Genomic DNA, 25,873 nt, shown 5'->3' on the forward strand with positions numbered 1-25,873 from the left:
GGCAGTTCCATCTTGACGGAAAATGTTGTAGTTGGGGATGGAAATCTCAGAATTTTTGGTGGCCTTCCTAAGCCAGGATTCAGACACGGCAAGGACATCAGGGTTGGCGGAGTGTGCTAAAGCAGTGAGTAAAACAAACTTAGGGAGGAGGCTTCTGATGTTAACATGCATGAAACCAAGGCTTTTCAGTTACAGAACTCAATAAATGAGAGTGCCTGGGGACACGCAAACGCATTAGACAAAGACATGGTTTCACCCGTGGTAGTATACATACCCCACTTTGGTTGGAGTCTCCTCCTTATCGCTAAACATTGTGTAATTTTTGCAAGGCGGGGAGCTGAGTGATATTGGCCTTAAACAGTTCCTCCCCTTATAAGGACTGCCACATGTGACCGTTTTCCCTGCACTCAGCCCCTCCCAAGTGTCATTATGGCACCCCTCATGTCTCCTTTATAACTAATGATTAATAATAGTTAAAGCTCAGAAACCAAACCTATCACTTAGTAGTCAATACCAAACTACACTAATACATGTTAAAACATTCAAAAGACAAAACATACCCAGCATGTTCTGCTAAACATGAAATGCCCCTTTTACATCTATTTTTTCCAGCTAGGAATCATAATCATATTACTGCTCAGTGTTGGTCTGCTCCACTTGGTCCTCAGGTGTGGTTTCCTTGAAGTACTCCTCACACTTGTCTTGGGCCATCAGGTACGCTCTCCAGCTGTCCCATGGCACAGTAACTGCTAATTACACAGCTTATCAGAGATCTCCATCCTCCTGGCCAGCAGGGTCCTCTTGACCCTCAGGAGCTCACAGCTGCAGTTCCAGGGGTCCAAGTAGAGGGTCCTCAGCCGGGGAAACAGGTCCAGGGTGATCTGGGGGAGGAAGGTCAGCTTGTTCATCCGGAGGTTCAACACCTGCAGACACTTCAGGGACCTCAACTCCTGCTCTTGGATGTCCTCAATGCAGTTCCCTTTCAAGTCCGGATGGAAAAGACACTCTGGAAGCCTGCCAGGGAGACATGTCAACAGAACAAAAGGCTAAAGGAGGTGAGTCAAATGAATCTACATTTAAGAAGTGTTTATCTATTGCCTTTTGGTTTTATACTCTAATTTGTTTACCCAAAGACCTAGAATGTGGTTAGGCCACTATTCTACCAATGTATTAGTAATACTTAAGTGAATGTACAACACATCTATAATGTTATTCAACTGTGGTGTATCACTTAGTGTATTTAATTGATTCATGAATATTATTACAATCGTTAGTCTATAACATGCTACTATATATCAAAGGGGTGAAATACATACATACCCATCTGGAATGGAGGATAAGAGGTTCCATTCCAGTGCCAGGTTGGTTAAGTGAACGCTGTTACTCAAAGCATTAGCTTCGAAGTTCCAAATGGTGTTATTCTCCAGGAAGAGATGCTTCAGCTGTTTCATTCCAGGCAGGTGGTGGAAGGTGACTTCCTGGATGGAGTTCTGACTGCAGTCTCTCCAGTTTGGGGCTCAGTCTACTGGAAAGCACCCTCAGACGGTTTCCTGGTAGCTCCAGCACTGTGAGATTGGGAAAGCGAAGGCCTTACTGTCCTAAGAAACCAACCTATTGTAGGATGCAGATAGAGATCTCTCGGTTCCTCAGTGCTCGTATTTGGTTCCTGTCCAAGTTCAGGTAGGACACGGCGTGAGGGAGATTGTGTGGGAATCTTGATAGGAGGTTCCCTGGCAAATGCAGCGTCATCAGGGACTGTACTAACGTGAAAAAGACTGAGGCAAAAGAGGGGATTTTGTTGTTCCCCAACCTAAACAGATTCAGTCGGAGGAGTCTCGGAGCATCTTGCACCATCTCAATTTTATTTCCATCCAGGTAAAGGCCCTCCAAGGGTGTTTAGCAGGTTGGTGATATGGTTGTTCTGAAGATCAAGCAGATGTAGTTTACTCAGCCCCTCAAAGACTGATTCCTGGAGGCCTTTGATTCTGTTGTGGCCCACGTTGAGGGTCTCCAGGCTTGGTGGGAGACCACAGAGGATCTGACGCAGTTTGTTCTTCTATAGATCCAGACTTCTTAGTGCCCCCTGAGCCCTGAAAGCATTGGCCTCCACCACCTTCACTCCACAGGATGAAAGGATCACTTCCTCCAGCCCTGTCAGGCCAGATATGTCTCTACCCTGGAAAGGACAAACATATCAAGAGAAGTATGAACTAGTGTGCACCATTTATACAAACAATATGCTATTGATCATTCAGTGCATGAAAACCTGCTCCAGAGCGCTCAGGACCTTAGACAGGGGCGAAGGTTCACCTTCCAACAGGACAACGACCCTAAGCACACAACCAAGACAAAGCAGGAGTGGCTTCGTGACAAGTCTTTGAATGTCCTTCAGTGGCCCAGCCAGAGCCCAGACTTGAACCTGATCGAACATCTCTGGAGAGACCTAAAAATAGCTGTGCAACGATGCTCCCCATCCAACCTGACGGAGCTTGAAAGGATCTGCAGAGAAGAATGGGAGAAACTCCCTAAATGCGGTGGCACAAAATGGCAGGGTTTTGCTGAATAAACCAGGTGTGTGTGTGTCAAGGCTTGGCCCCTCACTGGCCAGTCAGAATGTGTTCCATGTCTAAATACTGTATTTTGTAGCTTCAAGTTGTGTTTATGTATTGCCTTGGAATCAACTCCAATTCCAATGTTGGTCCGTTATAGTTTGTTAAACAGCTTACAGAAACAAAATAAACAAAATGTAGACCCATCCCATCTTTGCTAAATATGTTAACTTGAACCTGTTTTCAGTCAACATTGTTCTAAGGTATGGCTTTAATGTGGAAATATACAGTGCATTCAGAAAGTATTCAGACCCCTTCACGATTTCACATTGTTACACTCCAGCCTTATTCTAAAATTGATGAAATATTTTTTTCCCCCTCATCAATCTACTCACAATATCCCATAATGACAAAGCAAAAACAGGTTTTAGAAATGTTTTCAAATGTATAAAAACTTTAAAACTGAAAGTCTTCTTGGGTATGATGCTACAAGCTTGGCACACTTGTATTAGGCAGCACTGTGGTGATCATTTCTGGTTGTGAAAATAGCAACAATGTTTCTGACACCCCCCCCAAACCTCTAGCGCTACCGCCAGCGCTTAGGTTGACCATTGCGTTAGGTTTGTTAATGATTACAAATAATGTGACCCTCCCCTGGACAAAAATTTTAAACACTAAAATACTTTATACCCAGCAAACTTTCAACATTTCACATAGTTTTGTGGTCTTGGCTGTACGTTGTCACATTGTCCAACTAGATTATTTTTGTGTCATTTTACTACGATTTGCTTACTTCAAATGAGAGGTTTTTGGCTGAGAGCCTTGATACATTTTATTTATTTTCTCAATACCTGTTATATGACTGGAAATATAAGTTTATACATCTACAAGTGGTGCTTTTCAAATGTTCATCTTATTTTGTTATGCTTGATTCACTAACACAGAACACTACTTTAAAGGGCGGGACTGCACTCTCAGGCATACTGTGCGAAGAAAACGTTCTATTTAGGCTTGTACCTTGTTTGGGGAGGTATTGTCTGGGGTGGGGGGAGGAAGCAGGTTGTATTGTTCAGTTCTAATGTTGTCATTCTGTCTTCTTTTCAGTTTCTTTTTCTGTACTTTTTCCAAATATCTTACACCGCACATTATTACTCTGAGACAAGTTATCCTGGGATTTGGGGGTATTCATTGCTTTTCCATTCTATGCTCTAATGACAGGGTTGTATAACGGGAGTGCTCAGGGTGGCAAAGATCATACCATCAAGTACATTTTGTGGAACATCAAAGGGACTAACAACCCTATGAAACATAAGAGGGTCCTGACACATTTGAAGGGTTTGAACGCAAATTTAGCATATCTACAAGAGACTCACCTGAGGACTTGTGAGCACTTTAGGATTCGCAAGGAATGGGTTGGTCTATTGTTCCACTCTAACTTTCATAGTTAAAAAAGAGGTGCTGCCATTTTGGTTGATAAATCTACTCCCTTTGTAACTTCTGAGGTTATTGCTGATCCTAAAGGGACAATACGTCATAAACTCAGCAAAAAAAGAAACGTCCTCTCACTGTCAACTGCGTTTATTTTCAGCAAACTTAACATGAGTAAATATTTGTATGAACATAACAAGATTCAACAACTGAGACAAAAATTGAACAAGTTCCACAGACATGTGACTAAGAAAAATGGAATAATGTGTCCCTGAACAAAGGGGGGGTAAAAAATCTAAAGTAACAGTCAGTATCTGGTGTGGCCACCAGGTGCATTAAGTACTGCAGTGCATCTCCTCCTCATGGACTGCACCAGATTTGCCAGTTCTTGCTGTGACATGTTACCCCACTCTTCCACCAAGGCACCTGCAAGTTCCTGGACATATCTGGGGGAAATAGCCCTAGCCCTCACCCTCTGATCCAACAGGTCCCAGCCATGCTCAATGGGATTGAGATCCGGGCTCTTCGCTGGCCATGGCAGAACACTGACATCCCTGTCTTGCAGGAAATCACGCACAGAAAGAGCAGTATGGCTGGTGGCATTGTCATGCTGGAGGATCATGTCAGGATGAGCCTGCAGGAAGGGTACCACATGAGGGAGGAGGATGTCTTCCCTGTAACGCACAGCGTTGAGATTGCCTGCCATGACAACAAGCTCACTCCGATGATGCTGTGACACACCGCCCCAGACCATGACGGACCTCCACCTCCAAATCGATCCCACTCTAGAGTACAGGCCTCGGTGTAGTGCTCATTCCTTAGACGATAAACACGAATCCGACCATCACCCCTGGTGAGACAAAACTGCGACTCGTCAGTGAAGAGCACTTTTTGCTAGTCCTGTCTGGTCCAGTGATGGTGGGTTTGTGCCCATAGGCGACGTTGTTGCCGGTGATGTCTGGTGAGGACCTGCCTTACAACAGGCCTACAAGCCCTCAGTCCAGCCTCTCTCAGCCCATTGCGGACAGTCTGAGCACTGATGGAGGGATTGTGCGTTCCTGGTGTAACTCGGGCAGTTGTTGTTGCCATCCTGTACCTGTCCCGCAGGTGTGATGTTCGGATGTACCGATCCTGTGTTGTTACACGTGGTCTGCCACTGCGAGGACGATCAGCTGTCCGTCCTGTCTCCCTGTAGCGCTGTCTTGGGCGTCTCACAGTACGGACATTGCAATTTATTGCCCTGGCCACATCTGCAGTCCTCATGCCTCCTTGCAGCATGCCTAAGGCACATTCATGCAGATGAGCAGGGACCCTGGGCATCTTTGTTTTGGTGTTTTTCAGAGTCAGTAGAAAGGCCTCTTTAGTGTCCTACGTTTTCATAACTGTGACCTTAATTGCCTACCGTCTGTAAGCTGTTAGTGTCTTAACAACCGTTCCACAGGTGCATGTTCATTAATTGTTTATGGTTCATTGAACAAGCATGAGAAACAGTGTTGAAACCCTTTACAATGAAGATCTGTGAAGTTATTTGGATTTTTAGAAATTATCTTTGAAAGACAGGGTCCTGAAAAAGGGACATTTATTTTTTTGCTGAGTTTAGTAACTGGAAAACTGTTTTCTACCTCTATTGTTTTGGCTAGTGTTTATGCTCCCAATTGGGATGACACAAGTTTAATTTCTACCTTTTTATCTGCTATACCTAATTTAGATTCCCATTCGTTGATTTTAGGGGGTTATTTCAACTGTACAATGTCCCCAGTTCTTGATAAGTCCTTACGAAGAACTACAGGCGCATCGAAATGAGCCCTACTTATTCAATCTTTTCTTCAGAAATGTTTGTCAGGCTTAGCGTTTCCTACACCCTACACATAGACAGTATTCATTTTTTTCTCATGTTCATCAAACATACTCCAGCATTGATTACTTATTTTTGGACAGAAAACTTCTGCCTTACCTTCGGATGTGTATTTATGAGAGTATTGTTATATCTGACCATTCACCATTAGTGCTTGAGCTAGAGTTTCCCCAGCAACATCCTATATGTTATCAATGGCATCTTAACTCCATTTTACTCTCAGATAAGGAGTTTGTCAATTTCATTTCTTCTGAAATCATCTTGTTCCTAGAAATGAATTCAACACCAGGTATGTCCTGCTCTTCCATTTGGGAGTCCCACAAAGCATACCTACGTGGCCAAATTATTTCTTATACAGCCAACAAAAACAAAGCTCGCTCTAAGCGGCTTTGAAACCTGAGAGAAGCCATAGCTACATTGGATGAGAAGTACAGTGCATTCGGAAAGTATTCAGACCCCTTGACTTTTTCCAAATTTTGTTACGTTATAGACTTATTCTAAAATGGATTTTTTTTTTTATCCCTCATCAATCTACACACAAAACCCAATAATGACTAAGAAAAAACTGTTTTTTGGACATTTTTGCTAATGTATTAAAAAACAACAGATATGACATTCACATAAGTACTCAGACCCTTAACTCAGTACTTTGATAAGCAACCTTTGGCAGCGATTACAGTCTTGAGTCTTCTTGGGTATGACGCTACAAACTTGGCACACCTGTAATTTGGGGAGTTTCTCCCATTCTTCTCTGCAGATCCTCACAAGCTTTGTCAGCTTGGATGGGGAGCATCGTTACACAGCTATTTTCAGATCAATCCAGAGATGTTAGATCGGGTTCAAGTCCGGGCTCTGGCAGGGCGACTCAAGGACATTCAGAAACTTGTCCTGAAGCCACTCCTGCTTTGTCTTGGCTGTGTGCTTAGGGTCATTGCCCTGTTGGAAGGTGAATCATCGCCCCAGTCTGAGGTCCGTAGTGCTCTGGAGCAACGTTTTCATCAAGGATCTATTAGTGCTTTGCTCTGTTCATCTTTCCCTTGATCCTGACTAGTTTCCCAGTCCCTGCCGCTGAAAAACAACTCCACAGCATGATGCTGCCACCACTATGCTTCACCGTAGGGAAAGTGCCAGGTTTCCTCCAGATGTGATGCTTGGCATTCAGGCCAAAGAGTACAATCTTGGTTTCCTCAGACCAGAGAATCTTGTTTCTCGTGGTCTGGGTCCTTTAGGTGCCTTTTGGCAAACTCCAAGCGGGCTGTCATCTGCCTTTTACTGAGGAGTGGCTTCCGTGTGAGTGCTGCAGATTGTTGTGCTTCTGGAAGGTTCTCCCAACTCCACAGAGGAACTCTGGAGCTCTGTCATAGTGACCATCGGGTTTTTGGTCACCTCCCTTACCAAGGCCCTTCTCCCCTGATTGCTTAGTTTGGCCGGGCGGCCAGCTCTAGGAATAGTCTTGGTGGTTCCAAACTTCTTCCATTTAAGGATGATGGAGGCCACAACAAAAAGGGTGTTCGATTAATATAAATACTGTGACTTTTCATTTTCATTAGATTGAATCAATGTTGGTTATCTTTTCATGTGTGAGATTTTGTTTTATGTCTTAATTCTTAATGTTATGACTCAGAGCAGAAATGGTGAGTAAAATGAATGAAGAAAGTACAATTATTATTTTATTTTACTATTCTAACACTAGATCTTCATAGGCCTTGTTTAAACTAAATACAATTTTATAGAATGCACAAGTCTGTATTGTTGTAGTTTGTAAAGTTCTAGGGCACCAATGTCTCATAAGGACAAATGTACAATAGTACTTTTTCCAAGGTTTCAGTAGAGAGGTGAGTACACTTCACCATTCAAGACTTGTGCTAAATCAATATCCAATTTTCAGACCACAATTTATACTATCTCTTTTAATAAAAATAAAGGTTGATGTTTTCTTTCCAATGGTCTCGCTCAAGGTTCCATTTAATTTTTATAATACAAAAGCCAATCCGTTTTGTATGTTAATTCCACAACACAAAATTAATTGTATGCAATGGTCTGTTGTTTTATTTGTTTGGACAGATTGTAAGAATTTGTTTATATATTTAGATGTTGACCCAGGAGAAACTGATTAACTTGTTCACTTGTTAAGTTGTTTACAAATCTCTTCCCCAACATTTTGACCTGTTTTTGTGTGGCTTAATTCGTGTGAAAAGACAAACATTTTTGTGCGACTTCATTCATGTGAAAATACATTTTTTGGGGGCAAACTTCGGAACAATATTTTGAAAGTTATTAGAGCAATGCATGATGGTGTTCTGGGATTAGGGTATTTAATTCATTTCAGACACACTTTTTGTGTGTCCCAAAATGTGTCCTACGTTGATTTATATATATAAACAACCCAATATTGTTCATCAACCATGTTGTCACCGAAATAATTATAATATACGTGTTTTTTTTTTTACATTTAACCTTTATTTAACTTAACAGTTAAGAACAAATTCTTATTTACAATGACAGCCTACCAGGGAACAGTGGCTTAACTGCCTTGCTCAGGGGCAGAACAACAGATTTTTACCTAGGTCAGCTTGAGGATTCCATCCAGCAACCTTTCGGTTACTGGCCCAAATCTCTAACTAGGCTAACTGCCGCCCCAAATTAATGGGTTGGATGTTATTAATGCCTATAATGTTTTCTATGCTTGTTTTCACTTAATACTTTGGGATACAGGTATATTTTTAGTGTAGGCAACAGTAGGCCTACACAATTTTCTTCATAATGCATTTAATACCAGGCTCCACTTTTTCGTGTACATTACACCATTTCTTTCATCATGCATTTTATACAAGGCTATGCCGAGTTTTATGAGGGTTGCCAGATTGGAGAAAAATACTGGTTTTGATATCGATAAAGGTATTTGACTGGCGAATGGGGATACATTTTTATGATGGGAAATTATAATACACACCATAATACACACACACAAACACTTACACACACTCACTTTGTTTGTACTCATGTTATAGCCAACTCTTGACTTTTGTATCTAGTTGTCATATATTCATTATCATTAACTCACTAAATGTTTGTAGTTTGCATGTCTCAGTAATGATTAATGGTTAAATAGATTTAGCTTTTGGATATATTTGGCATTTTTATACATATTCTGTATTTCCACTGAAGAAAGCATTACTTAATCAACACACTACTGTAAATAAATGGACACTACCTGTTATATAATGGGAATTGCTCTCAGTAAATAAATGGTGAGAAATACTCAGACTGAAGCCATTCAGCCATGGGTTTCACAGCCCTATAATATTGTTAATAATAATACATTGATATCAGCTTAAAAAATCCTTTGTTTACAACCTATAGGGTATAACATGTTTGGAATAGTGGGATAGGAGAGTCTGAAATGAATTAAATACCCCAACCTAAGCTATTTTCAATGTCACCAGCAATTTCCAGTGAGAAATGCTCAGTTTGAAGCCATTTGGCTATGGGTTTCACAGCCCTATAATAATGATACATGTTATATCCCCTTAAAAAGGGTTTATTTACAACTTATTGGGTATAAGATGTTGGGAAAAGTTGTATAGGATAGTCTGACATATAACCCCTAACTTGAGTATAGTCTTCGCCAATGAGAACCAAGAGGGGCCTAGCTTCGTCCTTCCTGACTGGGAAAGGCCTTGTTTCTAGGCCGTGGAAAATCCTACATCCATCTCATTAGATCAGAACAGGATGGATCAACAGTGATTCATATTACTGGTTTGCATTCTAAAAAAAGGGATAGTTGTGTTTTACAGCATAACACTTACATTATTTGTCTACTCATATGATGTGGATCATTGTCAGGTTATTAGATATATAAGCTTCTGTAACAAAACAACACCATGGTTATAATAACACTTTAACAGGTAGTTTGTAAATGTGTAGAATGTGTTTGCTATGGGTCCACACAGGTAAGTTAACTTATGTAAATTAAACAGTCACAGAGGATTTTCTTCTGAATAACTGGTCCGAGCATAGCACTTTCCATTCAGCTTCAGGCAACTTGGATGTAAAGGCTTGATCACACCTGTAGTGACTACTTCTATCCGTCACGCCCATTGTTGCTTATCCATTGTTCACTAGATATATCAATGTAATTACACCCAACACAATGTTGAAAAACAGAATGCTTCCCACCACTAGATCACAGAACTAGACTTGGGCTGGACGTGATCCCAACGCTGCCATCAATGTAGCAGAAGAAAGTGAACGCTGCAACAGGGACTCTAACCAGGGCTCATACGTGGCAAAGTGAACTCTAATGGCCGTTGCCATGAAAACCTAGTAGGCCTCTGGGCAGAGGCAGTAGGCCTACAGTGCTGGCTATGCCTTGCTAGTTGTTACAATGACTAAGTTTATAACATGATTGACACAACATAATAATCATCATGAAACAGCCTTGGAAGTGCCATACTGTCGGTGGAAGCCAACATTATTCATTATTTTACATTAGCCTGTTTAACTGGATTGATATGGCTTAATTGATCATAGTCCAGACTCGTTATAGTTCCAATTACCATGCAGTTGCACCGGGGGAATTGAAACCAAACAGATCTTCTGTATCCCCACATTTATTGATTAATTCATTTCCCATCATGAAAATGTATCCCCATTACCCAATCAAATACCTTCATCGATACCACAAAAAAAACAGACAAATACAGCTTTTTATTCCAATCTGGCCCCATAAAATCTGAAATAGCACCATTATCCCAAAATATTAAGTGAAAAAAGCATAGAAAACAGCATTAGCATTAATAATATAAAAAAATAAAAAAACATAAGGCTACTATTATATTACAAGTATTTCAGTGACAACCTGGTTTATTAACAAAATCTGGTTGATAACACTTTTTTTTAATATACACTACCGTTCAAAAGTTTGGGGTCGCTTAAAAATGTCCTTGTTTTTGAAAGAAAAGCAATTTTTTGGTCCATTAAAATAACATAAAATTGATCAGAAATACAGTGTAGACATTGTTAATGTTGTAAATGACTATTGTAGCTGGAAACGGCTGATTTTTAATGGAATATCTACATAGGCATACAGAGGCCCATTATCAGCAACAATCACTCCTGTGTTCCAATGGCACGTTGTGTCAGCTAATCCAAGTTTATCATTTTAAAAGGCTAATTGATCATTAGTAATTATGTTAGCACATCTGAAAACTGTTGTTCTAATTAAGGAAGCAATAAAACTGGCCTTTAGACTAGTTGAGTATCTGGAGCATCAGCATTTGTGGGTTTGATTACAGGCTCAAAATGGCCAGAAACAAAGAACTTTCTTCTGAAACTCGTCAATCTATTCTTGTTCGGAGAAATGAAGGCTATTCCATGCAAGATATTGCCAAGAAACTGAAGATCTCATTCAACGCTGTGTACTACTCCCTTCACAGAACAGCGCAAACTGGCTCTAACCAGAATAGAAAGAAGAGAGGGAGGCCCTGGTGCACAACTGAGCAAGAGGACAAGTACATTAGAGTGTCTAGTTTGAGAAACAGATGCCTCACAAGTCTTCAACTGTCAGCTTCATTAAATAGTACACACAAAACACCAGTCTCAATGTCAACAGCGAAGAGGCGACTCCGGGATGCTGGTCTTCTAGGCAGAGTTGCAAAGAAAAAGCCATATCTCAGACTGGCCAATAAAAAGAAAAGATTAAGATGGGCAAAAGAACACAGACACTGGACAGAGGAAGATTGGAAAAAAAGTGTTATTGACAGACAAATCTAAGTTTGAGGTGTTCGGATCACAAAGAAGAACCTTTGTGAGACGCAGAAAAAATGAAAAGATGCTGGAGGAGTGCTTGACGCCATCTGTCAGGACAATGACCCAAAGCACAGCTCCAAACTATGCAATAACTATTTAGGGAAGAAGCAGTCAGCTGGTATTCTGTTTATAATGGAGTGGCCAGTACAGTCACCGGATATCAACCATATTGAGCTGTTGTGGGAGCAGCTTGACCGTATGGTACGTAAGAAGTGTCCATCAAGCCAATCCAACTTGTGGGAGGTGCTTCAGGAAGCATGGGGTGAAATCTCTTCAGATTACCTCAACAAATTGACAACTAGAATGCCAAAGGTCTGCAAATGGAGGATCGTTTGACAAAAGCAAAGTTTGAAGGACACAATTATTATTTCTATTAAAAATCATTATTTATAACCTTGTCAACATCTTAACTATATTTCCTATTCATTTTGCAACTCATTTCATGTATGTGTTCATGGAAAACAAGGACATTTCTAAGTGACCCCAAACCTTTGAACGGTAGTGTATGTAAATAAGGTATTTCTGGTTTTTTTTTAAATACATTTGAAAACATTTCTAAACCTGTTTTCACTTTGTCATTATGTGCGTTTGTGTGTAGATTGATGAGGAACTTGTTTTATTGAATCCATTTTAGAATTAGGCTGTAACGTAACAAAATGTGGAAAAGGTAAAGGGGTCTGAATATTTTCCGAATGCACTGTATGCTACAGATCCTTCCTCTGACCTATATAAAGAACGGCAGCTACTCCAATCTGATATTGACGAGCTCTCTACCAGACAAGCTGAACAATTACTCTTACAAGCTTGGTCCAGAGTGTGTGAGCAAGGCAACAAGGCCAGTAAACTCCTTCCACATCAGATCCGTGAATCTGAGGCCTCACATTTAATACCACAAAACAGGACCCTGTCTGGTGCTAACACAGTTATACATAACAAGATCAATAATCCGTTTTTTTTAAATTACTCTGCGCTGTACAACTTTGAATCTCCTCAAGACCCTTTGTTGATTGATTTGTTCTTCGATGGTCTGAATAGGCTTTCAATTGATACAGACTTTCATGACGGTTTAGAAGAAGAATTTACACTTGAGGAGATTGCAACTGTAGTGTCCGCAATAAAAAGTGGTAAATCACCGGGTCCGGACAGTTTTCCAAACTAATTTTAGAGGACCGAACGTTTTCCGGTCTGCTTTACACATTCCTGTCTGCTTTACACATTCCTGTCTCGATTATTTGCACAGAACCTTGATAATCAAAGCTACCGCCTAGTCTTTATCAGGCTTTAATTTCATTACTATTAAAGGAAAGCAAGGACCCCCTGGAATGTGGATTTTATCGCCCAATCTCGCTTTTAAATTGTGATCACAAAATCCTAGCCAAGCTCTAAGCTATCCGTATGGAGGGCTTGCTGCACCAAGTAATGCACTGTGACCAGACTGGCTTTATGAGAAATAGGCATTTGTTTTTCAATATAAGACGCCTTATGAATATCCTGTACTCACCAGTGTCGGGGGACCCGGAGGTGCTGGTCTCGCTCAATGCAGAAAAAGCTTTTGACCGCTTTGAGTGGGACTACCTAACAGCCGCCCTTTATAGATTTGGCTTTGGTCCCAAATTCATTGCGTGGGTAAAGATGTTTTATTTCTCTCCCATGGCTTCGGTACGGACTAATAACTTGTCCTCTGATTATTTTCCCTTGGACTGGATCCAGACAGGGTTGTCCACTCTCCACCTTGTTGTTTGCTTTGGCTATCGAGCCCCTCGCCGTCGCACTGCGCTCTAATGATGCCATTCAAGGTATACTCAGGGCGGGCTTAGAGCAGAAAGTGTCACTATATGCGGACAACCTCCTTTTGTTTATCTCCAACCCTGATACCTCATTACCACATGCCTTATCTATTCGTAAGCAGTTTGGATCAATCTCAGGGTACAAGCTGAATCTAGGCAAGAGTGAGCTTTTTCCTGTAAATCAGGCTGCTTTAAAGTGCTCTTTTACAAGCTTTCAGGTTAGGATTGTCCGGGATCAATTCACTTACTTGGGAGTTAAAAATTACAAAATATTGTTGCTCTAGCAGATGGTTTGAAACAATTTTTTACTTTTTGGAACTCTCTACCTCTTTCTCTTATTGGAAGGGTTAATGTCGTTAAAATGAATGTTTTGCCCAATTTGTAATTTTTATTTTAATGTTTACCCATTTTTATTCCAAAATCTTTTTTTAATTCACTGGATCAAACATGAATGTATTTAATTTGAGATGGCAAGATACCACAGATTGGTTAAAAACATTTACAGAAGCCTAAAATATTGGGTGGTTTAGCTCTACCAAATGTTCAGACATACTATTGGGCTGCTAATTTCAGAGCCCTTTTGTACTGGCTATAGACTGATCCTACTCATCCAAGACCACTCTGGGTCCAGATCGAGTCTGAATCATGTAAACCTGCTGCACTTTCCTCTGTGTTGTGCTCTTCTCTCCCAAGGTCCCTAGGCAAAAGGTGTGTCAACCCAACTGTAAAGTAGTCTTAGAATTTGGAATCAGTTCCGTTTAGCCTTAGAGGCTTTTCTCTATCAGGTCCAATCAATCAGAACATTTTATTTCCTCCATCTTTAAATGATGGGGCATTTGGCTTCTGGCACTCACTAGGCCTCTGTTCACTAGCCCAATTATTATTTGATGATATATACATTTGCCTTTTTTGCTCATCTACAGGAAAATTTCAACCTCCCCAAATCCCACTTCTTCAGCTATCTCCAGACTAGGAACTTAGCACCAGAATTTCTCAATAGGCCTGTGAGCACAGCTATAGAGAACATTTTTTTTAGATGAACAAGCTTCCTAAGGGTGCAATTTCAGATATATAGGCAATCATTAATGACTTACAGAATCCTTCTTTGTTGGTTTTAAAAACTCGATGGGAAAGGGATTTGGGGCAGGAATTTGGGGAAGACACCTGGGAATCTGTGCTGCACAGGGTGCATTCTTCCTCTTTTAGCACCAGATACCACCTCATTCAGTTCAAGGTGGTTCACCATATCCACTGGTCCAGGGCTAGACAAAGAATATTCTCTGATTTTGATTCTACTTGTGTTCGATGCAAAACGGAACCAGCCACACTGTTTCATATGTTTTGGGAATATAATAAACTGGTTTCTGGGAATTAATATTTAAATATTTCTCTGATATATATGACACTGTTATAGATCCGTCTCACCTTACAGCACATTTTGGAGTACTGCCCATAGGCACCCCCCTGTCAAGACTTCAGTCGGACACTGTTGCTTATGCAACTCTTTTAGCTAGATGGCTAATACCCCAGAACTGGAAGATGGCGGTTCCCCATTTTATAAATATTGGGTGGGAGATCTGTTTTGCTGTCTGAAATTAGAAAAAATGTAATTCAATCAGGGGCGAAAATCTGATATCCACTTTGGAGGGGACAATTACATGACATTTTCTCAAGAGCAATTCCTGAGGGGGACACCAAAAGTAGTGCTGTAACACATAGCCTACATTGTAATATGGTAAATGTATATTGAGGAACCAAAGAAATAAGGTGTTTGCCGTACTCCTAACTACCGGTACCCAAAACTACACAACTAATCACAACAGCAATACCATTGCCTTTAACAAATCTTAGTTCAGTCACCAGTTTAAGTTGAGAGTGGGGGTATCCATGGCATTTTCCAATTATGTTCCTATTTTACAAGTCAAAAAAATGGAGAACCTTTCATAATGTTGCCAAGCAAAGACTCAACAAACTTACCTGAGACTCCCTGTCTCTGCCAGTCTGTCCCTGCATATCTGTCCCCAACTCTGCTGTCTGTGTGCCATCTGTTGCCTGCTCTGCCTAATGACATCATTGTGAAACATTTCCATTAGAATTTCATTTCTTTCTTATTAACATTTTATCAACTAGTCTTTGAGATATTAGGCTACTAGGGTTCTTACTATGCGTTTTGGTGTATTGAAAAATACTCTGATGTCCGTCTTTTATTTTTCTGCCATTTTTCTACCTGGCTGGCTGGCTGGCTACACACAGTGTGTAGGTTATTTACAGTAGGAGATGGGCTTCTATCATCTTCAATCATTCTACATGGGCTTCGATCTAAAAGGTAGCTAGCAAATGTGAAACGGATTAAAATGACAAGAGTTGACAGCTGTATGAGTTCACCATTTACACAACATATGCTGCAACCTTTTATAATTTTAATAGTTTGTTTCATATTGGCTGGCTTCCAACAATAGCTGAATTTGCAAAGCTAGCGAGCACCAATTCAGTTTCAGTGGTGTTTGCTATAATCTTTGCTACCCGGGTTAAATAAAGGTGAAATAAAATAAATAAATAAAAGTTCCCTTGCGACAATTTAGCTTTTGCAACGAGACCATTAAATATATTTAAGACAATGGTTGAAGAGAGTGTAGTTCTGTTCAGTTTGGACTTCAGTTTATCGCTAGCCTTATCACAGGGACTTTGAAGCACTAACTTACATCATCTGCATGCTGATTCCATCTTTGACGACGCCACATAAATGGAATAGGTACTAGCTAGCTTAATAGTTAATATTTGCGCGCTAGCTCTGCATATTCAGCTACTGTGTGTGCGCGCGATTGACTGGATGAACCTCACCGCAGTTACGTAGCAAGCTAAGGAACTGGCAGTGGATCAAACCATTGTGAGGCAAAGGGCGGGGGGGGTCGCAATCTTTTGAAACTTAAAAACGCGCTATTAAGTGTCTATAATCAGCACAATTGCTTTCATTGCGTATTATTAATATTATCTAAATTACATAGTTATGTTTCAGTGATATATTGGGGGGGACAAATCATATTTTTCCCAGGATGGGGGGGTCGTGTCCCCCCCGGGATTTCTGCCCCTGAATTCAATACATGTGGGAACTCCAAACTGTTTAATGATGCTTGGGCTCCATTCCGGTCTTACTCTTTACAGTCCACACTCTGATGGCATTCTTATTAAAAAAAATACATCTGTATTTGACAGCCCTCTGATTTACTGGTTGGAGAAGCATTTCTTTGTGTTTTTTGGGGAGAACATTGAGGTTGGTGATGTGCCTATTGATTCTTATTGAATGTGACTTGTGGATGCCTTATTCTTCTTGCCCTGTCAGAGCCTAAAATGTGAGCTTGTTTTGCCCCGTTCTTTTTTTTTTACACTTACATTGTATAATTTTTTTTTTTTTTTTAAGCTACTTTTTTTTTTTTTATGGTCAGTCTGTGTGTGAATGGTTGCATTTCTCCACCCCTATCCCTCGTCTGTTTACAGGAACAATGGCGAAGTGACCGCTCTGTTCCTATATTAACTACAGATTCCCCTTTAACCTTTGTACCCTTCTGCCCAGTGTGTTTAACTTGTCTAAAGTACGGTATCTTTATAGTTATTCAGTTGAAGTCAGAAGTTTACATACACTGTAGCCAAATACATTTAAACTCAGTTTCTGGCTTTTAATCCTAGTATGAATTCCCTGTCTTAGGTCAGTTAGGATCACCACTTTATTTTAAGAATGTGAAATGTCAGAATAATAGTAGAGAGAATGATTTATTTCAGCTTTTATTTCTTTCATCACATTCCCAGTGGGTCAGAAGTTTACATACACTCAATTAGTATTTGGTAGCATTGCCTATAAATTGTTTAACTTGGGTCAAATGTTTTGGGTAGCCTTCCACAAGCTTCCCACAATAAGTTGGGTGAATTTTGGCCCATTCCTCCAGACAGAGCTGGTGTAACTGAGTCAGGTTTGTAGGCCTCCTTGCTCACACACGCTTTTTCAGTTCTGCCCAGAAATTTTCTGTAGGATTGAGGTCAGGGCTTTGTGATGGCCACTCCAATACCTTGACTTTGTTGTCCTTAAGCCATTTTGCCACAACTTTGGAAATATGCTTGGGGGCATTGTCCATTTGGAAGACCCATTTGCGACCAAGCTTTATCTTCCTGACTGATGTTTTGAGATGTTACTTCAATATATCCACATAATGTTTCTCCCTCATGATGCCATCTTTTTTGTGAAGTGCACCAGACCCTCCTGCAGCAAAGCACCCCCACCACATGATGCTGCACCCCCGTGCTTCACGGTTGGGATGGTTTTCTTCGGCTTGCAAGCCTCCCCCTTTTTCCTCCAAACATAATGATGGTCATTATGGCCAAACAGTTCTATTTTTGTTTCATCAGACCAGAGGACATTTCTCCAAAAAGTACGATCTTTGTCCTGATGGGGTCAAATTGGGGTCATGATAGGGGCTTTAAGGGGTGGATCAGCTTAATATTGCGGAAAGAATGTTGCTTCCATCAATGTAATTGTCTGCATCATTTCCAATCCCCCATATATTTTCGGGGTAAATATATATATATCCATACACATACACGCATGCATACATATACACATATATACATACACATACCTACATAGACATACTTTTTTTTAGAATATACCTTTATTATTCCTCGCAAACCCTACCACCCTTCCCCCAATTGGAATAAAGCAATAAACACTTAGGCTTCTACCTTCAGTTTATATATCTTATACACATTTTACAGACACAATCTATTTTACAATAGTTATATTTTGTTTGTTTTTAGTCCTTCCTCTATTTCTAATGTCCATCTAGTTTTATTTCTATTTGTAACTGTGCTATTTAACAAAAGTTCTGAACTTATATACATTTTACAGACCCCGTATGTTTTACATTGGTTATCTTGTTATTAGTCCCACCCTTCAGCTCCATTCAACCCCTCCCATCTCTCAACATCATCCATTTTGGATTTCTATTTGCCATATATTTTTCAACTGTGCAGTGATGCTTCACAAAATTATTGAACCTGGCTGCACATAATGTTTGATGTATTATAATAATTGATTATGCTTATGTTGTATTAATAGAAGGGGAGGGGCTATAGGACCCCTCCTCCTCTACATTTATAGGGTCCTAGACTACAGATTAACAATATATATTCATTATAAGGTTTTAGAATTGTTCCACAGTCTTTTCTAAGTCTCTGCCTCTTATAAAGAAATGGTCTGAGAAATGTGTGAATTATTGCATGGGGTCTGTGAGAAAGCACTTCAAAGATAAACATAGAGCCCTGCAGGGGAGTAGAAGAGATAAGAGGCTAGTCAGACATACCTCTATAAATCAACTTGGGGGAGTGGACATTTACTGCTGAGGCCTCAGAAAACACTGGAACTATTGTATCTCTTGCAAGTTAGTATAGCTGTGTATGCATGGGCTTGGTCTGAGGAGTAGCAGGTAATGACGTATGCAGTGACATCACAGGGGGTTGACTACAAGCATGATAAAAGCAACTTGGACTTTTCCTATGGGGCAGAACTCATGAGAGACATCAGTTGTATATGTGAAGTTTGATCTTTGACTTCTGTCTACAGCTATATTTTGATAAAAAATTGTTATGATTTATAAGTGCACATTTTGAGTGTTACTTTTTTGTTATGTAAATAAAACGGAGCACAGAAAAACAGAACCAAGAGCTTTTTTATGGTGGTTTTGGAGCAGTGGCTTCTTCCTTGCTGAGCGGCCTTTGAGGTTATAATACTTGCGTATTGTTGTTTGTACAGATGAACGTGGTACCTTCAGACATTTGGAAATTGCTCCCAAGGATGAACCAGACTTGTGGAGGTCTACCATTTTTTTCTGAGGTCTTGGCTGATTTCTTTTGATTTTCCCATGATGTCAAGCAAAGAGGCACTGAGTTTGAAGGTAGGCCTTGAAATACATCAACAGATACACCTCCAATTGACTCAAATTATGTCAATAAGCATATCAGAAGCTTCTAAAGCCATGACATCATTTTCTGGAATTTTCCTAGCTGTTTAAAGGCACAGTCAACTTAGTGTGTGTAAACTTCTGACCCACTGGAATTGTGATACAGTGAATTATAAATGAAATAATCTGTCTGTAAACAATTGTTGGAAAAATTACTTGTATCATGCACAAAGTAGATGTCCTTACCGACTTGCCAAAACTATTGTTTGTTAACAAGAAATTTGTGGAGTGGTTGAAGAACTAATTTTAATGACTCCAAACTAAGTGTTTGTAAACTTCTGACTTCAACTGTAATATATATATATATATATATATATATAAAATATTATTTATTTTTTGGTCTTATTATGTGTGTAAAACTGAATAAACAGAGTTTAAAAAAAAATTTTTTAAAGAATGTAAAAGACTCAAGGTCACAGAATATTACAGCTGCAATATCAGGGGTTGGAACCAAAATTATTTTCCAATTGTTTCCACTTTTTTTTCGTTCCATTGTTCCGACCAACAAAATTAACTTCTGAACTGAAAGAAAAGTACCGGTTTATTTAGTTCCTTTCTGTTCCTTTTTTAACCTGTGAATTCAACTTTTTTTTTTACATTTAGCTCATTCATTTACTTCACCAATCAGTGCAGATAGGGCAGGCAAGCTAGTTGTTTACATGCGTGATGGACAGACAAGTGCTGCTTATTGCACAAGATGTGACTGACATTTTATGGGTGGGGGGAGAGCGAGAGAGGGTTGAGGAGCAGGCTTGAAGTGCTAGACATCTTGTTAGCTAACAAGCTTGAGCTAGCAAGCTAACAAGCTTGTGTGTGCAGAGCGGCACCAGAATTAAAAACACGTCTTACTTTTTTAAATTTTATAAATACAACGTGAAATGTGATAACTAGGCCTATAGGCCTTAATTAGCATTCTTCTGTCTAATAAAAAATATTTCCCCCCTCTCTCACATCAGTACAGTAGCCTTTGCTTTGGAGGTGGAGGGGTAGGTAGCCTAAACATGATGCACACCTTGGCAAAGATTTTCAGCTTGCAGGCAGACAATGAAATAAGTTTATGAGTGACTGAGTGAAGGCTTTGCATAGGCGCTTTGTTGAGTTTTTTTTGTTGGACTAGAAAAAAAATGCCTGGAACGTAAAATAATGTTATTAACCGGTTTACATGCTTTTAAAATAACGGTTCTGTTCCGGAACAGTATGGATTACATTTGTTTCCGTTTCTGTTACTTAAATAATTAAGTTATTTTCCGGTTTTCGGTTCTGTTCTCTGAACAGGTTCCAACCCCTGTGCAATATGTACATTTTTGGGTGATCTGACCAAATTAAAGTTTTAGATCTGTCATTCTCATTGAAATAAAGTGTAAAACGCAGTAGATCTCTTCTATGTGCATTATTTCTATGCTTCCCGTTCTTAAGTTTTGTTTTTACTTTCGGTTTTGTACGCCAACTTCAAACAGCTGAAAAATATTTTTGGTTATGGAAAATTTAGATGGTTTAGAAGGTACAATTATTCTCTATACTATACTTGCTTGTTTAGTCACAAACTGAAATTAAGCAAACTATTAGTATAATAGCAACCAGGAAATGCCGGAGTCATTTCTGCATAGTGCTTCTTTAAGTTAAATCGAGCAATATACCACATTACATCTCACTAGTAATACATTTCTTGTTTTAGAAACATTACTAAGCATGCTCATCAGTTTTTTTGTGAAAATTTGGTGGAAAAAATATTTTGCCTTGTAAAAAATATATTTTCTAATCTACCTGCCACAGTGGCTGGTATACAAAAAAGTTAGTTTTAGGCCCTGCTCCTAGTGCAAGGAGTGGCTGAAGAGATACTACACTGCTCCAAAAAATAAACGGAACACTAAAATAACACATCCTAGATCTGAATGAATGAAATAATCTTATTAAATACTTTTTTCTTTACATAGTTGAATGTGCTGACAACAAAATCACACAAAAAGAATCAATGGAAATCCAATTTATCAACCCATGGAGGTCTGGATTCGGAGTCACACTCAAAATTAAAGTGGAAAACCACACTACAGGCTGATCCAACTTTGATGTAATGTCCTTAAAAAAAGTCAAAATGAGGCTCAGTAGTGTGTGTGGCCTCCACGTGCCTGTATGACCTCCCTACAACACCTGGGCATGCTCCTGATGAGGTGGCGGATGGTCTCCTAAGGGATCTCCTCCCAGACCTGGACTAAAGCATCCGCCAACTCCTGGACAGTCTGTGGTGCAACGTGGCGTTGGTGGATGGAGCGAGACATGATGTCCCAGATGTACTCAATTGGATTCAGGTCTGGGGAACGGGCAGGCCAGTCCATAGCATCAATGCCTTCCTCTTGCAGGAACTGCTGACACACTCCAGCCACATGAGGTCTAGCATTGTCTTGCATTAAGAGGAACCCAGGGCCAACCGCACCAGCACATGGTCTCACAAGGGGTCTGAGGATCTCATCTCGGTACCTAATGGCAGTCAGGCTACCTCTGGCGAGCACATGGAGGGCTGTGCGGCCCCCCAAAGAAATGCCACCCCACACCATGACTGACCCACCGCCAAACCGGTCATGCTGGAGGATGTTGCAGGCAGCAGAACATTCTCCACGGCATCTCCAGACTCTGTCACGTCTGTCACGTGCTCAGTGTGAACCTGCTTTCATCTGTGAAGAGCACAGGGGCCAGTGGCGAATTTGCCAATCTTGGTGTTCTCTGGCAAATACCAAACGTCCTGCACGGTGTTGGGCTGTAAGCACAACCCCCACCTGTGGACGTCGGGCCCTCATACCACCCTCATGGAGTCTGTTTCTGACCGTTTGAGCAGACACATGCACATTTGTGGCCTGCTGGAGGTCATTTTGCAGGGCTCTGGCAGTGCTCCTCCTGCTCCTCCTTGCACAAAGGCGGAGGTAGCGGTCCTGCTGCTGGGTTGTTGCCCTCCTACGGCCACCTCCACGTCTCCTGATGTACTGGCCTGTCTCCTGGTAGCGCCTCCATGCTCTGGACACTATGCTGACAGACACAGCAAACCTTCTTGCCACAGCTCGCATTGATGTGCCATCTTGGATGAGCTGCACTACCTGAGCCACTTGTGTGGGTTGTAGACTCCGTCTCATGCTACCACTAGAGTGAAAGCACCGCCAGCATTCAAAAGTGACCAAAACATCAGCCAGGAAGCATAGGAACTTAGAAGTGGTCTGTGGTCACCACCTGCAGAACCACTCCTTTATTGGGGGTGTCTTGCTAATTGCCTATAATTTCCACCTGTTGTCTATTCCATTTGCACAACAGCATGTGAAATTTATTGTCAATCAGTGTTGCTCCCTAAGTGGACAGTTTGATTTCACAGAAGTGTGATTGACTTAGAGTTACATTGTGTTGTTTAAGTGTTCCCTTTATTTTTTTGAGCAGTGTATATATAACGAGATGGTCTCCACCCCAACAATGGAAGTCGGTGTCCCAAAGGGGGGAAGACAGGCGGTCTGCTTATCGTGGAGCAAACCCTTTCGCTTCGCCGCCTCTTCTTCTTTGGGATTGGGTTGGCGGATCGCATCCAAATTGTAAAGTGCATACACCGCCACTTACTGTACTGGAGTGTGAGGACAGTCCCGGCCTACCTACATTACATTCTCTTCATTAGTTCTGTTCCTCAAAGAAAGTGAAAAAGCCCTAGACACCACGTCCTCACCCCATTCTCTCCTGCCCTCAATCATGTCCACATCTACACTTGGTTTCAGAAACATCCATGGAGGAACGTTCCCCAATGCAATTGCCAGCCCTATCTCTCTCTCCCCCAGTCCATATTCTACCGGTAAGATGTCCTTCTGAACACCCTTTCAACCTCACCCAGTAGGCTAATGCAAGTTTGTCCTGCCTTATCCTCAGTGGCAGTTCCCCACTATCCACCTACAATGCCTCAACAGGTGTCGTCCTGAAGGCACCCAGGCACAGTCTAAGGACCCTTGACGGTATCCTATCCAGACGCCGTAGTACTGTTTTGGCTGTCAATCCATATACAAAGCACCCATAATCCACAGATGACCTGATCAATGCCTGGTACATATACAACAGTGTTTGTGTATCCAACCCCCAATCATACCCTGCTACTGCTTTCGTGAGGTTCAGCACCTTCCTACACCTTCCTAAGCCTCTTATTAAACCCCATACCTAAATACTTAAACTCAGACACCATATATTTGCAGCCTAAAATCTTTAACCTTCCTCCTAGAATACACCATAAAGCAGGACTTGGCCACAGACATCCTAAACCCCCATAGAGACCAATATTCCACAACTATCACAGCTTCTTGCATCTTCCTCATCACATATTTCACATTCCCACCTCTCTTCCATAGTCATCGGCATACAAAGCCACGCCCACCTCCTTAAAGATGCAATTTGCCGAGAAATCACTGCCATTTCCTGGTTGCAAAAATTCTAATAGTTAGCCTAATTTCAGTTTGTGACAAAAAAGCAGTCAATGTAAAGAATCCTTTTACCATCTAAACTAGAGGTTGACCGATTAATCGGAATGGCCGATAAATTAGGGCCGATTTCAGGTTTTCATAACAATCGGTAATCGGTATTTTTGGCCACCGATTTGCCGATTAAAAAAAAAAAAAAGTACACCTTTATTTAACTAGGCAAGTCAGATTAAGAACACATTCTTATTTACAATGACGGCCTAGAAACGGGGGTTAACTGCCTTGTTCAGGGGGGATTCGTTTTTGCAACCTTCGGTTACCAGTCCAACGCTCTAACCACCTGCCTTACATTGCACTCCACAAGGATTAACAGGCTGACTACCTGTTACACGAGGGCAGCAAGAAGCAAAGGTAAATTGCTAGCTAGCATTAGACTTATCTTATAAAAAACAATCAATCTTAACATAATCCCTAGTTAACTACACATGGTTGATGATATTACTAGTTTATCTAATGTGTCCTGCGTTGCATATAATCGATGCGGTGCCTGTTAATTTTCATTGAATCACAGCCTACTTCGACAAACGGGTGTTGATTTAACAAGCGCATTTGCGAAAAAAGTACCGTCGTTGCACCAATGTACCTAACCATAAACATCAATGCCTACCAGGAATATTTAGACTTAGCCACCCGTTAGATAAAATACGGAACGGTTCCGTATGTCACTGAAAGAAAAAAACTTTTGTTTTCGAGATGATAGTTTCCGGATTCGACCATATTAATGACCTAAGGCTCGTATTTCTGTGTGTTTATTATATTATAATTAAGTCTATGATTTGATAGAGCAGTCTGACTGAGCGGTGGTAGGCAGCAGGCTCGTAAGCATTCATTCAAACTGCCCTTCGCTGTGCTTCAAGCATTGCGCTGTTTATGACTTCAACCTGGGTGGGTATAATTTGTGGAACGTTCCAACAGGAATCTATTCCAAAAACTTCGTAAATAACAAGGTTTCCAAAAAACAACGCATACAAAGTTGTAGTGGCAGAATAAGATACCGGGTAGGGAGTGGTCTATTTCATTGCGTTTTTCACTCATCACGCTTATTCCGAAAAATGTCTGTTCTCACATGTCTGTTTGCCTATGGACAAACATTAAGAATAAGCTACGTGGTGAGTTGATGCCTATTCGGCAGCTAGTTAGCTAGGTTTGTATGCGTTGCTACTTTGTATGCATTGTTGGTTGGCAACCTTTTACTTTATGTTTTTTGGAACAGATTCCTGTTGGAACGTTCCACAAATTATACCCACCCCTTCAAGCCTATCAACTCCCAAGATTAGGCTGGTGTAACCGATATGAAATGGCTAGCTAGTTAGCCGGGTGCACGCTAATAGCGTTTCAAACGTCACTCGCTCTGAGACTTGGAGTAGTTGTTTCCCTTCCTCTACATGGGTAACGCTGCTTCGAGGGTGGCTGTTGTCGATGTGTTCCTGGTTTGAGCCCAGGTAGGAGCGAGGAGAGGGACGGAAGCTATACTGTTACACTGGCAATACTAAAGTGCTTATAAGAACATCCAATTGTCAAAGGTATATGAAATACAAATCGTATAGAGAAAAATAGTCCTATAATTCCTATAATAACTACAACCTAAAACTTCTTACCTGGGAATATTGAAGACTCATGTTAAAAGGAACCACTAGCTTTCATATGTTCCCATGTTCTGAGCAAGGCACTTAAACATTAGCTTTCTTACATGGCACAAATATGTCATCGATCATCATGGTAAACAACACCGGACTAACTACACTTCCCTGAGAAGTAACATTGCCCACTTAAAACCACACTGACAATTCTGACCCCACCTTCACCCGTATGACTCAATCGAACTTGATCAACAACCCTTCCCTCCACATGGTATTGTAAGCTTTCTTAATGTCAAAATACACAACACTCATCACCTCTTTTATTGTCAGGGCCTTGGCTATCTCTGTGCTAACTGTCATCAGGG

The 25,873-nt window shown here is 40.8% G+C and overlaps 1 protein-coding gene across 2 annotated transcripts; it reads right to left on the reverse strand.

The window, feature by feature from the left end:
• LOC123743472 (nephrocan) lies at nt 1-16,245 on the reverse strand. Of its 2 annotated transcripts, none has more exons than XM_045720808.1 (3): nt 16,133-16,245; nt 1,321-2,176; nt 1-1,014 (listed from the first exon to the last, which is right to left on the reverse strand). In XM_045720808.1, exons 2-3 carry the CDS (start codon nt 1,449-1,451, stop codon nt 750-752), a joined length of 396 nt encoding a protein of 131 aa, XP_045576764.1. In that variant the 5' UTR covers nt 1,452-2,176; nt 16,133-16,245; the 3' UTR covers nt 1-749. The 2 variants fall into 2 exon arrangements, with proteins under 2 accessions (XP_045576764.1, XP_045576763.1); XM_045720807.1 differs by lacking the exon at nt 16,133-16,245 and adding an exon at nt 15,408-15,491.
• Nucleotides 16,246-25,873: the final 9,628 nt, after the last annotated feature.

Source organism: Salmo salar, chromosome ssa06, assembly GCF_905237065.1.
Source record: "Salmo salar chromosome ssa06, Ssal_v3.1, whole genome shotgun sequence".
In the NCBI taxonomy this organism is placed as follows: Eukaryota; Metazoa; Chordata; class Actinopteri; order Salmoniformes; family Salmonidae; genus Salmo; species Salmo salar.

Bases quoted from the DNA above. Each gene is read 5' to 3' on its own strand.
- LOC123743472 (XM_045720808.1), bottom strand. From the start codon at position 1,451: ATGAAACAGCTGAAGCATCTCTTCCTGGAGAATAACACCATTTGGAAC. The intron at 1,015-1,320 runs GTATGTATGTAT...TCTCCCTGGCAG, and splicing joins TTATCCTCCATTCCAGATGG to GCTTCCAGAGTGTCTTTTCC.